The following is a 16,980-nucleotide window of genomic DNA, read 5'->3' as shown; positions in this document are numbered from 1 at the left end:
TGAGAGAAGAGACGAGGAGCTGTGGTGCCTGGGTAGCTGACCTTAGTCCAATGGATTATTGAAAGGCTTTCTCTTCCTCTCTAGGGATTGGATGCTTGGGTGGTACCTAAGGAGACAACATCATTCTTGGCAGACTTTCTTGGTCCTTGGTCTAAGAGTGTGAGCAAAGAGTTTTTGTGTATGAATCTAAGGGTTGAGCTAGACTCTTGGCTTGAATCATTGATATTTGAAGTTGCTGTGAATGTTGTGGGATAGACTAATTATGAGATTCTTTGGAGAAAGGAGGAGATAAATAGCAAACAAATAATGACAAGGGCATGATGGCAGCTTCCCTTCCTTCAACTCCCTCCAAAAACACATGCCCATATTTATCACAGAGAGCCTTCTAGGGCTCTGCAGATGAGCTAGGGATGGTAGAATGGCAGTCTTGCAAGCCCAGGTAGACAGGTCACATGTTATGATTAAAATGATCTCAAGAGACCGATTTGGGAGTAAGAATATAAGTTTATTGATTGTATCAGGTTTATTGATTGGCCAGCATAATAATTGATCAAGTGACACACGACCAGGGGTGATCTAAGCTGGGTCAAGAAGCATAATAAATAGATTTTTAGGAGTTTATTATTCAGTCCCTCACTTGAACATCCCAAGACACCTTTAATTGGTGATAGCTACTTAAGAGGTGATCCATCACCCCATCTACCCCTCCTCATCCTCACAGGTGGATGGGTCACATGCAGGAAGAGAACCCTTCTCCTCTTCATTTATTAACCAAATTCTGTTAAAAAGGAAGACATTCCTTGGGATTCCCAAGGACAAAGAACTCTAAAAGCAGCAGACAAGGTGCTATCTCTGACCCAGACCCCAGACACAGGAATACCCAGTAGTTCTCCCTAAAATATAGGAATTTATACAGTATATGAAAAATAAATGCTCATACCCAGGTCACAGGAGTCAACTATAATGTCAGAGTATAAGATTCTTGTGAAGAGGGATTACTTCATTTATTATATTTGAAGCCCTAGTTCTAGTGCATAGTAGGTGCTTAGTGATTGATTGATTATTGGGAGAGGAGTAGAAAAATCCTGGTCTGGGATCCCACGAGGAGATCACTCTCTGGATTTCTATGGGATTCATTCATCCATTCATCAATCAACAAACATTTGTTAAGTGACCACTATGGGCCAAGCACTGTGCTAGGCAATGGGGACTGAAGTAATGAATGGCTCACGAGAAGCTTATCATGGGAGAAGCACTGATTCTGGAGTCAGAGGACGAGGGACTACATCCCGTCAAGGGATGCTTCTGACTTGTGTAGTCCTGGGAAAGACATTGACCCTTCCTGGGCTTTGGAATTAGTAACAACTTCTCATTTTTATGACTTCAGAATCTTGCAGGGGGCTAAGAAATTGGTTTAAATGACTGTGACTTAAGTTTGACTTGGGCCAGGGTAGCAGGGGATTCTCACCAGAGGTGGGATAAATATCTGGGTCTCTTCTCTACTGCTCCAGAACCCTGCTTAGTGGTTTCAGGGTGAAAGGGACAGAGGAGAGAAGCTGGATGGGAAGACTGAGGCTCTGGCCATGGGGAAGGGGCTTCGCTACCTCCTTTGGAAGTCAAAGTGCTGACTGAGTGTTTCCCTGTAAGCAGATGCTCCATGCCCAGCACATGCCTAAAATGGAAAAGGGACCACAGCTCCTTCCTAAAATATCTCAGCTTGAGGATATTTTTGGTCTCATCCAGAGTTCAGAGGGCAGATGGAATTTTCTTGACTCAGAGCGTCTGGGGACATATTAGGGGACTGGTGATCGGATATCCAACAGACTCACCAGCGTGATGTCAGCACCCGGGCATTGAAAACTGGGTGGGACCTTGATTAGCAGCCCTGTGCTGAGGAGCTTGGATCATCGATGAGAGCCTAGTCAGGAGGGATGGCTCCCAGAATCCTCCACACACACATCAATGCGGCAGTCCTCAGCAAAACTAGGAAGGCATCAGTGTTCCTCATCAGAGCACCTTCAGAGACCAGCCTTCATTTCTCCCCCCACCATCTACATTAGCACCACCCTTTTTAGTTCCTGGCAAATTAATTTACCCTGAGATAATCGAGTGACTTAGTCCTGCCAAGGAGATTTGTACCATAAAAAAGGAGTCCAGGACAGACAATAACAAGGATAAAGGATAAATCAAAGAAGGTGGCATTGATTTAATGGCAATACTATATGTTCCTTCTTGAGACCTCATTTTTCTCAGTTGAAAAATGGAAAGTAGCATGGGACAATAGAAAGGGTTCAAGCTCTGGTATCAGAAGGTCTGGGTTCAAATTTCACTCCCTGATACTGTCTGTCTTTGTTTCCCTGGGTCATGGTATCCTCTTTAATTAAATGAAAGAGTTGGACTGAATGGCCCCCAAGGGCCCTTCCAGCTCCAGCTCAAGGAGCCTCTGGCATTGGCTTTACCATGGGAAGTAATGAGTTTCTCATTTATTGTTAGTAGAGTGCTAGCAAAAATTGGATGACTGCTGATGGGGAATGTGGTAGAAGCTTCTGGAAGGGGCTGGATTGGATGACCTCTATCTGAGGAGCTTCTCTGCCCCCCACCCCCGACTCTGTGATTCTAATTTAAGTAACAGTGACAAATGGATGAAGAAGGTATTTTAAGACAACCCCTTCAGATTGTATCCTTTAGGCTATGGCCTACTGGGCTTATGTACATGGCCAGCTCTGTTGTGACTGGGGACTGCTGCCCTCTTCAACCAAGCCTTAGGATTCCTCCCCTCCCTCAAGATACACTTTCTCTCTCTCTCTCTCTCTCTCTCTCTCTCTCTCTCTCTCTCTCTCTCTCTCTCTCTCTCTCTCTCTCTCTCTCTCTCTCTTTCTCCCTCCCTCTCTCCCTCTCTCTCTCTCTCTCTCTCTGTCTGTCTCTGTCTCTGTTCATTTGTCTGTCCCTCCCTCCAACCTCTTTCTTCTCCCAATTCCTCTCTATGTCTATCTTTCTATGTCTCCTTTCCTTCACTCCTCTCCTCTCCTACTCCATTGCCAAAGACAGGAATGCTAGAAATATCCTGGAATTTGGACAGAGGAGACCTAATAAACTCTCCTTCTTTAACTTCATCCCACCCTATGACCGCCCTCTCCCATCCAAAGCCATCTGAAGACCCTAAGGACTGAACATAAGATACAGTGGGAAGAGAACTGGCTTTGAAGCCAGAAGACCTGGGTTCAAACTTAGTTCTGCTACTCCTTACCTGTGTGATCTTGAAGTCCCTGACTCAGTTTTTCTTATCTGAAGAAGTAGGCTTAGATGGTCTCCAAGATCTTTCTAGGTCTAAATCCTGTCTATGTAGACAGATTCTTCCCAGGTCTTGAGAGGGGGACTTGGTGGCTATAGGTAGGAGAGTGGGGAGAGGGGATGGAGGGGTCCTATCTAATCTGAAAGATTCCAAGCTCCACCAGGCCCTTTATATGCTAATGAACCCCAAGACTTCACTGGGGGATTTTTTTCCCCCGCTTTGATTAAAAATCTTTGGAACTAATGGGCCCATATTGGTGAAAAGTCAACACATGAGTCAGAACTCCCAAACTCTGGCTTTCAGTGGGTCCTGAGCCACAGAATCCCTTGAACCTGGAGTTGGGGAGGACCCATAGCCCAGAGGCAGAGATTAGTATATCTGTCCAGTGGGCAGCTGGATTTACTAGTCTAGAGGCCTATAGAGTATAGGTGGGAGGAATGAGGATGGTGAAGCATCAAGAGAGTGCTGGCCAGGGTGATGTCTCCCCAATCCTACTGAGAGCCCAGCTTCTGCACAGGGAAGACAGACGGTGGGGATGGGTGGAAGGAAGTAGGTGGGGGGACTCCCCCAGGGTGCAAGAGGGCAGAAAGAAGCCCACCACCTGGTAGCTTTCCATTTTAACTCATTATTCTTGCTAAGTGAGCTGTTTCTCCTTGCTAACCAAATGTGAATACTCTCAACACCCTGTAAATGCCACATGCTGGTGTGCCTTAGGGGAAAGTCTCAACACCCTCGTCCTAGTTAGGAACATGAACTTGGGTTCAAATCTCACCTCTTATTCGCTAACTTCTCTGAAACTTGGTTTCCTCATTTGTAAAACAGGCATAATATTTGTCATACCAGACTCACAGGGTTGTTGTAAGGAAGAACATCTGATGAGAGAATGTCTTTTATAAAGCGCAATGGAAACAAAATGCTATAGAAATGTGAGTGCTTGCTATCACTATGGTTCTCTGGAGTTGATGGCCTTCATGCCTTCCTCCAAGATCCTCCCTGGGAACACAGATTGGGGGAGCAACCTGGCTGCAATTTTTCTGGAAGAGTCTTCTCAAGCCATTCCAAGGAGGGATGGAGTATTTGCTCTATCTAGTAAGACATTAACATACATATTCCTTCCCATCACCTAATAGGCTGGGGTCCAGCAGAGGCCAATGACCGCTGGTCAAGGTTCCCTGGGTTGCTTTCACCCCCGCTACCCCCCCTCTCCCCAAACCCCACCTCGGTTATTGGTCCTTTTCTGTTCAGGGAATTGGATGATGGCAGCTTCTCTAGGGATATGGCGGACCAGGACTAATTGAAGATGGAGAAATGGAGACTCAGTGGTGACAATGTCTCCAGCCTCCACCCACAGGCTCTCAGGACTAAAACCTGATGGCAAGTCAGCTTGCCTTTGGACCTTGGTCTGAAGCGCACCAGGGTTCCTGGACTTGGTCTCTCTCTGTCTCCATGAGCATGCAAGAATTGACTTGGACCTTCTTCCTCTGATTCTCTGCTTCTTCTGTCTGTTCTTTTCCTCAGGTTATAACCAACTCACCTGCCAAGTTAGTATTGAACTGAAGTGTGTGTATGTGAAAGCATGTGTGTGTAGGGAGTCTGTGCACGGGAAGGCATGTATACATACGTAGGTGGTAAGCCTATTGGCGTGTCCCCTTGTGGCAGTATTACATGGGGATGTGCACATAGGCGTGTGCTAGTAAACATGCTTTAAGCATAGATGTGTTTGAGTGACTATGTGTACACAACACACAAATGAACACAAACACACATCTATGTAAAATCACATGGAAACATGCGTGTCCATGCACACAATATGCCAAGACACTGATACGCATTCCCTTACACATATTCTCAGATATATACACATGCACATGCATTTCTATTCATTTATCTAGACATATAAAACAGACATGTACTCACTCTCGTGTGTACAACATACATATGAGTTATATGCAAACATTCATAGGCTCTTGGGCATACACATACACATATACCGTGCACTTTTTATAGATGGGAATGTACGCACTCACAAATGCACACATCTCATGCGCCCACATACTCAGGTCCTTATACATGTGAGAACATGCTTATGTGTGTGATAGGAAAAGTTTGAGGAATGGCGTTCTCTTTGGAGTAGGAGGGTGGCTTGCATGGGACGTGTTTCTTGCTATGTTTCTATTACGCCTGGCTGGCTTTGGGAATGGGATCACTCACCATATTGGTGACTACACTAAGCCTATATTGATTGGGCTCCCACCCTCTCCCCACAAAGGGACTTCATCTTCCCTTAGCCCACCACCTGGATTTCCTCTTCTCAGATTCAGGCTTTCTTCCTTCTTTTGGCTTCTCAAAAGTCGGACTGGCTCATTCATCCCAGAAATCCCATCCCTTCTGTGGATTCTTGGCCAAGTGGTACTGAACACACCCACAAATGCCCCCAGGCACATGGCCATCAAACATCAGGGACTCCCAGGCTCTCTTCTCCTGAGGGAGAAGCTCCAGATACAAGCCCACCTTGGGGAGCACATAGCTGCTCCCTAGTCCACAAACACTGGGCCTTGTGGACATTAAGAGCCTGGGGTGATCTGGCCTTGGGGGAAATGGGGCTGGACTCAGCTGCTTGATGCCTGCTACATGGATAGGGGCTTTGCTTTGATCTGTTCAGGAGATCCCTGCCAGAGAAACAAGAAGGATCCCCAGGAGGAGCCAAGAGAAATACCTCAAACCCTGACACTCCAAACCCCCCTGAACTTCACGGCTGAATATTTCCCCTTCAAGAAACCCTCAGATGGCAGGGAACGCTGAGGGACTGAAGACTGGGGCCGCAGCCCCCCATTTCTCCAGTGCAGGACATGGCAGGGATGCTCTTTGCTTCTGGGCCTTGGATGGCATGGATTGGGCTGAGTGTCTGCTCTTCTGACCATCTTTGTCTCCATATGCGTGATCCTCGTTCTCTTCCTCACCCTACTTTGTTCCTAATGCCAGTTCTGTATGAAGTGAGATATCTGACAGAGCTCAGCGCACAGGACTCCCACATGTGGGCACCTGCTGAACCCTTGGGCTTATCCCATGAGGTTGTCTACTTCAATGGCCCTTGGGAGTTGGTGGCATTCAAGGCTTCCTTCCACTGGAATCAAGCCAAGAAGGCCTGTTCTAGCAAAGACAGTTACCTACAAATTCTAGGCAAGTCCAACCTCAGAGTGAATTCAATTCATTCCATTTGTAAGCATTTTTTAAATGCCTACTATGTGCCAGGCTCTGCGGCAGGAGCTGGACAAACATTCCATTAAGATGCCTTCTGTTGGAGGTGAGCGCCATTGCAGCCTTAGGCTGTTCAGCCTCTCTCCTCTCTCCTTCCCCAGGCTGATCCTGCTTGGTGATCAAGCCTAGTTGCTGACCCATTACTGCATCGTGCTGGTGCCTTTGCTTTGTGAGATATCTCTCCTCAGCTGGCTCATTACTCTTTCTTTGATCTCCTCTCTAACGCTAGATCCTCTGTCCTCCCTTGTTTTCTATCCTCGTCCTCCCTTCTCTGCCTCTTGTTCACTGCCCACCCCCTTGTTCTCTCCTCCCTTACCCTCCACCCAGTGCGGAGTACCAGGAACGCTTCAATCCCAGTGCCCTGAAGGACTCTGCCCTGTCCACCCACAAGCCCATCGAGGTGAAGGGGCTTGGGGGCAAGGCCACCATCATCCATGCCCAGTACAACACACCCATCAGCATGTACTCACAGGATGCCATCATGGATGCCATTGCTGGCCAGGCCCAAGCTCAGGGCAGCGATTTCAGCGGGTAAGACCCTGATCCCCACCGTGCCTGTGCCTGGAGGGGCATCAGTCTCCTCTCCTGACCTAAGGTTCTCCTGCTGTACCTTTGCCTGGTTCAGGCCCCAGAAGACCTTGTACCTGAAGGGGATCATAGCCGTAGAACTGGAAGGGCCCACAGAGACCACCTATCATTCTATGGATGAGGAAACTTGAGGCCCAGGGAGGTTAAGTCACTTACTCAAGGTCACCCTTGCTTGTAGTAGAGGCAGGGGGAGCTCTAGAAGACACTCCCAGGAAACATGCCTGGCAAAGGGAGACAGGAAGGAATGCAAATGGGTTATCACAATGCACTTTAAAGCACAAGACAATTGCAGAAGCCAGATTAAAGGGTCCTGGCCAAGTGACCATTTACAAACCCAAATACCACTAGGAAAACATTGTCTTGGCCTCTTCCTCCATGCCACAACCTGCATCTTTATACAGAGCTAAGGATCACTAACGTGATTTCATGAGACTATCTTCTGACAGATGGTTCCATCAGTTACTCTCCCTGGCCAGAAAGGCTCTAGGGTTGGTGAGTCAAGCACTGTTTGGTCAGGTGTGTCTCTCGTGGATGACAATATGGAAAAGAGTGATTATATATCTCAGAATTACCCGATAATATTTGCTCTTCCCCTAGATCCCCCTCCTCCTTTGTCTTCTATTTAAGAATTCTATCTGAAAGGTTCCCTTTAATATCTGAAGGCTTGAGTAGACCACAGGTTGAAAATCTCTTAGTCTCTCTCCACATGACTTCCTAGCTCTGTCCTCCTCCTATTGGGCCACAGAACCATCTAGAACAAATCTATCCTTTCTCCCAGTTTTGGTAGTGTCAGAGAGAAAAAGAATGAGAGAAGGTGGAAAAGGTGAACTGGAAGCTCTCCTGGGAATCCCTTGGGGTCGCTGGACTGGGTCTTATCATTCATGACTTTTCATAGTCCTTGGGTTTTCTCCAAGTGGGCTGTTGAAAAGTTTCAGGGAAGACTATTTTAGAAAGCAAAGGAGAAACTTTTTGGTTTCCTACTGACAAGGGAGGGGGATATATTTTGGGAACCCCAAAGTAGCTCACAACCTGATTAGTCTCAAATCCAAGAGGAAAGTCCAACTACTTTGTATGTTGATTCCATCTATTCTTTTGAAACTCTGAATGCTTTCTTAGAAGAAGACAAATTCCAGTAGATTTTAATTTGGAGGAGGGGGTGGTAATGGAGGGAAAGAAGACAAACATCTAATACCAGAGCCATATCATTTTAGAGAACATATGGAGAGCCATTCTCTGTGGGACTTTGACAATGCCTGAGCATAGCTTTCTTCCTCTTTTCCTTTCTTTTATTGATTCTGAGTTTTTCCATACTTGAAATATAATGTAATCTCTTTGGGCTAAGATAAAGAATAGGAAGGCAGCATTGAAAATATAGCAGCATTCAACTGAGATCAGAATTGTAAGAGGATTCCTTATTTGTGCATAGGCTAGCCTTCAATTAATGGAGGAGAGAGAGAGAGAAAGAGAGAGAGAAGTTGGTCTTGTCTTGGCACATTCAGTCCCTGACTCAGCTGAAGAAAAAATATTAGGTAGCTTTGGAAGGGCTCAACTTCCATAGCAGAGAATTTGAACCTAATTGAGGGAGTCACAGAATCATTGATTTGGAATTTGAAGGGTCCTCAGAGGCTGTCCAATACAATTAACTTATTTCACAGCATGGGAAACTGAGTCACAGAGATATTAAGTAACTTGTCCAAGGTAACACAGCTAGTAAGGAACAGAGTCAGGACTAAAACATTGGTCTATCTCTCCAAGATCTTCTTCCTTTCCATTGTACCCCAGAGTACAAGGTTTGCTCTTTGAACATGACACACATTTATTAAACTATGAATGGGTGCTAACAGCTTCCTTCCCTCCATCAAGCCTTTTTTCCTTTTCTCAGCCTCAGGGGACTCCAAGCCATAGGGCCACAGAATGATGGTGAAAGTCAAAAAGCACTTAGTAAATTGTGTTTAATGCTGATGTTAAAGACTTCCTTTGGGAGGTGGTGTTCATGTGGAGAGAGGAAAATGCCTCATCTCCCTTTTAACATAATCCTTCTCAAGCTAATATTCTACCACTAATGAGAATGGGCATTCCCAGGAGGCTTCGTAGGTTTACATGGTGATTTCCATCCATTGCCTTATTGGATCCTCTCCATCTTATGAGGTAGGTACTACCCTATTTTACAGATGAGGAACCTGAGGCTGAGAGGGAAAGTAATAAAATAACAGCAATTCACATTTGTAGAGAACTGTAAGGTTTGCAAAACATTTCCATCCCAACCCTGCAAGGTAGGTGGTACAAGTATCGTGACTGTCTTTTTGAAAATTAGGAAATAAAGCCCTGACGAAAGCAAAGTGGCATAATAATAATTCAGTTTTATACAGCTTTAAGGTTTATAAAACATTTTTCACACACAGCAGTACTACAAGGTAGGTACTTCAGATATTATCGCCATCCCTATTTTACAGATCTGAAACTGAGGTTTTGAGAAGTTGTCACTTTCCTAAGTACCACAGCCAGTATCTTAAGAGGGATTTGAAACCAGGTCTCCTATTCCTTCTGTGACACCATGCCACCTATGGCAAAAAAAAGTGTTAAAACACCAAATATGTCGCCAGAGAATGTCGGAATCCGGGATTTGAACCCCAGGATCCCTTGACTCCTAAACCACGGTGCTGTCTCCAGTGTGACAAGCCTACTGTGCTTACTTTGGACAGCTGGTGTTGACTTCTTTGGTTTCTTCTTCATTGATGTTTCTTTTCTTTTTTTCTCTCCTTTCTTTATTCAATTCTTCCTCTTATAACCCATTTCTGATACTAACCTTGCCCTGCTGTGTGCTCTACACCCCCTCTGTTTATTGATGGAAACCATTCACTCATTGCTGGGTTTTCATCTCCTGACCTGGCAGAGAATCACCACTTGTGTAAGTAGATCCGTCTTCTCCCTCCCCAAGTCTGTCTATTTGTCTGCCTGCCTGCCTGCCTGCCTGCCTGCCCCTTTGGGGTGATGGGGTAACCATGAGTGGATTTGGTCTGGTGTGTTCGACGACAAGTACAGAGAGAAGGTCTCGGTCAACAGCTTTGTCCCCGTGGTAGTTGGCACCCGCCGTTCATCCCCTGACCCAGAACAGCTCAAGGAAATGGGAATTGTAACCTTTGTCATGGAACCAGGCATACTTCAGCCTGGTGGTCTTACCAATAGTATTGTGTTAACACCTGTCTCCACACACTCTGTAAAGTTGAAGGTCACAGTCTGGGTTCTTCCCAGAGGCTGTCCCTTAAGAGGATAGGTATCAATATACATAAATGGATATAGACATACAGAGAGAGACAGAGACAGAGACAAAGACAGAGAGAGACAGAGAGATGGATGGAAAGAAACAGAATAGATGGATGACTGGATGAATAGACAGAGAGAGAGACAGAAAGAGAATAGATGGATAAATGGATGAATATATATATATATAGAGAGAGAGACAGAAAGAGATGGATGGATAGGAAGAGCATAGATGGATGAATGGATAAATAGATAGATAGAGATAGAAACAGAGAGACAGACAGAAAGAGAATAGATGGATAAATGGATGAATATATATAGACAGAGAGACAGAGAGACAAAGAGATGGATGGACAGAAAGAGAATAGATGGATGAATGGATGAATAGACAGATAGAGAGAGAGACAGAAAGAGATGGATGGACAGGAAGAGCATAGATGGATGAATGAATAAATAGATGATAGAGAGACAGAGAGATGGATAGACAGAAAGAGAATAGATGGATGAATGGATGAATATATATATATATATGCATTATATATATATATATATATATATATATAGAGAGAGAGAGAGAGAGAAAGAGATGCATGGACAGAAAGAGAATAGATGGATGAATGGATGAATAGACAGCTAGAAAGACAGAAAGAGATGGATGGACAAGAAGAGAATAGATGGATGAATGGATGAATAGATAGATATAGAAACAGAGAGACAGACAAAAAGAGAATAGATGGATGAATGGATGAATAGATAGATATAGAAACAGAGAGACAGACAAAAAGAGAATAGATGGATGAATGGATGAATAGAGAGATAGAGAGATGGATAGATAGATGGATGAATGGATAGAGAAAGAGAGAGATAAATAGACAGATTTATATCTATATCTATGTCTCTACATGGTGTAGTTGCCAGGTTGTGTGAGGGGACCTTCCTCTGAGAGAGGGTCAGATCCTTATCTGATAAGGAAGCATCCTGATACAATGGAGTATGTTGTTTTCTGAATTTTTTGCTGGCTTTGAACACAAGGAGATATTCTTAGAGGGCTTTGCCTATTTGAGGTCAACCTATCATCATGATCCATAGGAGCTAGTATGGTGATGTCAGCAGAAGGGAAATTCAATAGATTTCCATCTGAAATCTGAACAATTTCCTTAAGAAACGAAAGAGACCTTAGCCATCATCTAACACAAGCTTTTCGTTTTACAGGAGACGCAGGCCCAAAGAACAACTTATCCAATGTTACACACATTTCAATCCAATTTAGCACTTACAAAGCATTTATTGTATGTGGTAGCTCACAGTCTAATAGAGGAATATGATAAATATACATATAGCTCAAATCTCCCATAATCCACGAGAAGTGCATCTGAAGTATGCACTGGGCAAGAGCTCCTTTATTGACTGAGATCAGAGTGAGAGGCTCAGTGCAGACTTCCTGAGAAGGTGGCATTTGAGCTCCACTTTAATGACGGCTAGGAAATTCACAAGGAAAATGTGGAAAGAGGGGTTCAATGATGAATTCTCTGGCCACTGCTTAGCGTAAGAAAACCCTTGCAATTAAAAGGCTCTGATGTTCCCTTGCAGTCAGAATGGATTTTCTGCTTTGAGGCTTGGAAAGTATTTATTGAGATGTATCTGGAAGCTTAGTGAGAGGCCTCTCAAAGCCAAGGATTGAATCGAATTGATAGTGATATTGAAAAGGTAATTATTGAGAGGCACAACTCTCCAGTTAAGAGTCTAGACACAAGGTCTCCTAGCCCAGATAGGAACAATCCAACATCTGCCCTGCTGATATTTTGAGTTCAGCCTAGAATATCTGCCATCAATCTAGACCAGGGTGAGTTAAGGTCCTAAAATATTCTCTTGTGCCTGACAGAATCTACTTTTCTTTCTTCTTTATTTGGATTCCCATTGGCCTCTTACATAATAAGCACCATTATGGCCACACTCAGGGCCAGCAGGAACACGAGGCATGTTCAAATGCCATTGGGCCTCTGGTGAAGCAGAAGACTAAGCAGCAAATCCAGAGGAGGATAGACATATCCAGTTTGGGGCTGAGGTTTCCTTTCCCCAGTTGGACGTTGGGTCTACTGCTGCTACACTTGGGGAAACTGAGGTTCAGGGAGGTTAAGTCACTTGCCTAAGGTCACACAGAGAGTAAATGTCAGAGATAGGATTTGAACCCATGTCCCCCAGTTCTGTAGCTAGTACTTTTCATTGTATTGCTTTCTCAGCTCTAGATTAGAAGCTTCTCTCAAAGAGTGGAATTCTAAGCTCCCAGCAATTAGAAAGAGAAGAAACCAGTTGATCAACAGGATTCTTGCTCTAACCACACCTGATATTTTTCCCTGCCTTGACCTTGGAGTGCAGGGCCACCTAAGACATTTTTAGGCAAAGCTTTAAAAATATTCCTTGCTCTTGAAAGGGAAGTGATGTCTCTCTCCCACTGATAAGCAGTTATTTCCTTTGATCAGTGTCTAATACTACTGGGTAAAGGGGGAAGGGACAGTTTAGCTTTGGTCTGGATGCCTGGGTATTCCAGTGTAGCTTGTTCTGATAAAGTGAGCCTCAGTAGCAAGGCTTCCAAGGAGATTTCAGGGGGAGGGAGGTCTCATTGATGGGAAAAATAGCCTTCCCTTTTCTCCCAGTGGCATTGCTCCCAGGACTGAGCTGAGAACGCTCCAGAAATCCCATTCTCTTTCCTGCACCCAGTGGCCATGACCGTTTCACCTTCCAGGATGATCTAATCAGTTCCCAATAACCATACACTGTTGGATATTAGCATGGACTGGGTTCCCTTTATTTTTGGCTCCCACAATGAGTGAATGGGGGGGCGGAATTCTAAAGGATGACCGGGACCGAGCACCAATGACCCAGACAGAGCCCTCCAGAGTGCTGTCTTCTCTCCATAAGTTAATCACTTTGTAAAACTTCTTCACATAATGATCTGTTTTTCTGTTGGTGGCATTTGGGAGGTTGGAATTTTTTCTTCTTTTTCTAGAAAAAAATGGAAGGGGGTAAGCCAGGGTTAGGTGTTGGGCACAGCTCCAACTGCTCCCTCACTGCTGCCCCCCAACTAGTACCCCCTTTCAATGAACTCTTTCTGCGTTGCAGTAACATCCCCGTTAAAGACCTTGCAGTAGACAGTGCTTCCCCTGTGTATCAGGCTGTGATTAAAAACCAGAACAAGCCTGAAGATGAAGTGGATGAGTGGGCCCGCCGGTCCTCCAACCTGCAGTCCCGCTCCTTCCGAATCCTGGCGCAGATGACTGGGACAGAATACAGTAAGTAGTTCACATCTGAAATTTAGAACCTGGAGGGGGCTTAGAGGTCATCTAGTCCAGTTCTATCATTTCGCAGAGAGGGCAGCTAAGACCCAGAGAGGTTTTCTAACTTACTGAAGATCACACAGGAAAATGGTAGCAAAGGTGATCTAGAACCCAGATACTCAGATTCAAGGTCCATCAGTCTTTCCACTCCACAAAAATGGGGTGGATACTTGGAGTTTGGCACTGAAAGGTATTGTTACCATACTGGCCTGGTGGCCAACCATTCTCCCTGCTCAGAATTCAGGCTAACTCTGTCTTGCAAATACTGACTGGCCCAGGCCTGTCAGTACCACCTTGTCATCCTCTTAGAATGCAATTAGGGAGGTTAAGATGAATGAAAGTCGGCAGCTCTCTGCTTTCTTCACCAGCCTCACCAGTGGGACGAGGCAAGAAGAGTCTTGTTCCCAGGCCAAGTTGCTTCCAAGAAAAATCCCTACTTAGTCATGGATTTGGATTCCCTTCATTTGACATAGACAAATCAAGCTTTCATTTGTCATTTCTTCTCTTGGCCGTGATTATATTCGTGGCCAAACCCAACATACGGAGTGCTCGGTTCTGTTGCTGCCTCCTGCCCAGGCTCTAAATAAGAACTAAAAGCCCTGGACCTGTCCCTACCTGGTGGTAGGTGCCTCCAGGGACTCTAGCATCTTTTAATTAGTTATTTCTCTCCTCCAAACTGGTATACTGGGTCTTTGACACCTTGTAACCAGGTCGTACCCTCAGTGCTCTGTTCTGAGGTGAGTGAACCCATTTTACCCATGTGGAATGTTCTAGAATAATATGAAAGACTATTTGGTGGAACATCCTGGATCAAATGAGATCACATTTGTAAAACACTTAACAGAATGCCAGGTGTATAGTAGATATTTAATCAACACTTATTCCCTTCCCTATCCCCCAATAGTAGAGTAGAAGGGACCTCAGTGATTACCCTCATTTTATCTAGACACAGTGGATAGAGTGCAGGACTTGGAGTCAGGAAGACCCAAGTTCAAATCTTGCCTCTGACATTTATTAGATGTGTGATCCCAGGAAAGTGACTTAACTTCCTCGTCTATAAAATCAGGATAATAATAGCACCTACCTTACAGGGTTATTATAAGGATCAAATGAGATAATATCTATAAAACACAAGACAAACTGTGAAGGGCCACAGGAATACTAGTAATTATTATTAGAGGAAATTGAGTCCTAGGTTGGGAAATTGACTGATATGGAGTCATAGGAATAGATAGCAATGGAACAGGGATGCCCACCTAGGCCTCATGAGTCCTCTGCACCATGTTGGTTGGGCCCATGCTCGCCTATGGCTGGCTGGTTGGAGTGAATTAAAGAAGCTACAAACTTAGTTTACCTCAGTTTCCTGGCATGCCATGTGCCTCTCTGTGTCTGTCCAGGTCAAAAAGAGTCAAGGAAGGCTGTGTAGGACTCATCTGGGCTCAGAGATTAAGGTTCTTAAGTTTCCAAATTCACGCCAACTTTGTTCCCAGTTGACTCCTTCCTAACACTGATTTTCCCCCTCATAGTGCAAGACCCTGATGAAGAGGCCCTGAGAAGATCAAGGTAGGCACCTGGAAGCAGGCTCTGTGACCTTCTCATTCCTGATACTCACCTCCTAATGCTCGTCCACGGCAGCCACCTAAACAGTGCTCCTCCTTTAAAACTAGCTCACTCAGAAGAGATCTTTCTAACTCACTTGCCCCCACACTAAAAACCTGAGATGCTCTTTTCCCCACCCTCTCACTCCCAACCTCCCACTCCAGTTCTGATGTTGGCAAGTCACAGTTGACATCGCAATCCTCAAAGAGATGTTCCCAAACTTGGCCTGGGAAGAGAAAAGGGGAGCCTTGGCCAACAGGACCAATGGAAGCTGGCAGGAAGCCCCTTGGGCCTTGGGAGAGGATGTAAATCATGGACTGAGCCATGGGTTAGGGAAAGAGACCTGCTTCAGAAAATCCTTTTTGTCCATCAGAACAACTTAACCAAGTTCATGAGTTTGTGCAGGAAATTGGGGACAGGAACATGCCTGTTTCCTCTAAAGGGATGGGCGAGATCTAAAAGATTTAGGCAGCCATCCTTTCTATCTCCGTGTCTCCCATCTCCACCACCACCTCCTCTAACTTGATCTCTCAGACCCCAGAGCTATCCCATCCTCTCTCTCCCAAGGTGGCCATGCCCAGCAGGACCCTAATGATATTCCTAGCAGCAAAAATGAAAGCCAACAATTCTGGACTGAGTTGATTTTAGCAGAAGAGATGGCCAGGTCTGAGATGATAATTTCCCCTTGAGGTCTTTGAGAGCCATTTAGCTCCCATTGGTAGATATTAGAGTAGTCAGGTCTCTTGTAAGAGGAAATCATGTGGGTAGTAAGCTGCCTGAGAGGTATCTGGGCATAGTCTGCAGAAAGATGTCTCCTCCAAGGCCAGCATTAGCTCCAACTAGTCCCACACTAGAACATCTCAAAAAATAGGATTCTTCATTTGCTGCCCCAAGTTCTCTTACTGTTCTTAGGGGTATCTGGGCACAGCTTTGATAATGAAAATCAGCAGGAAAATCAGGAGGATCCCACATCCCCACAGACCTCCCCCACTTCTAGCAAAATTGGTTCTTCTTTGAATATCTAAAAGAGAGATTTAATTGTGCATAGGGTCACAGTTTCATAGATTTGGAGCTGGAAGGGACCTTGGAAAGCATCTAGTCTAGCTGCTTCATTTTACAAATTAGGGAAAGTCAGGCCCACAAAGATGACATGACTTGTCCAACAAGTATGTGATTGTCTCTGTTTAAGATTTGTTTTTCATCCCCTCTGTTTTGGCAAGTCATTTCTGCTCTTGAGTCTTTAGTTTTGTCTTCTATAAAATGGTAGGATAGGATTAGATGGCAATTGAGGTCCTTCCTAGTTGGGGATCTTTGATCCTATGGTCTCCCTTGTTGGACTTTAAATAGCTGACATCCATTGGTATGTCATTTATTGCAGATTTCTCTTGAACCTAGATTTTCCAGTCCTGAGATCCTCCTTTCTTTAGGAGAGTATCTTTGTGCTAGGAGGTATTCTCTCCCTATATGTTGCCAAACCCTCCCTGTACTTACTGTGCCATCCAGTCTAAAAACTCCAGTAAGCATGGAGCCCACACCTGAGAGGCAACACCCCCATCAGAAACAAGAAAGCGATGTTTTCCATTAGCCCTAGGACTGGCTAGCTGGCCAGCTGGGGACACCAGGCTCACCTCTTGGCCAATGGTACGT

At 45.0% G+C, this 16,980-nt stretch overlaps 1 protein-coding gene across 1 annotated transcript in view; it reads left to right on the top strand.

Moving 5' to 3' along the window:
* The window catches only part of LDB3 (LIM domain binding 3), a 124,868-nt gene that overhangs the window by 58,233 nt on the left and 49,655 nt on the right, over window positions 1-16,980 (top strand). Inside the window, 4 exon segments of the mRNA XM_056797293.1 lie at window positions 4,811-4,833; window positions 6,878-7,081; window positions 13,520-13,689; window positions 15,261-15,297. Coding sequence (XP_056653271.1) covers window positions 4,811-4,833; window positions 6,878-7,081; window positions 13,520-13,689; window positions 15,261-15,297 — 434 coding nt within the window.

The sequence above is a fragment of the Monodelphis domestica genome, chromosome 1 (genome assembly GCF_027887165.1).
Source record: "Monodelphis domestica isolate mMonDom1 chromosome 1, mMonDom1.pri, whole genome shotgun sequence".
NCBI lineage: Eukaryota > Metazoa > Chordata > Mammalia > Didelphimorphia > Didelphidae > Monodelphis > Monodelphis domestica.
This window is presented reverse-complemented; position numbering and strand designations above follow the sequence as displayed.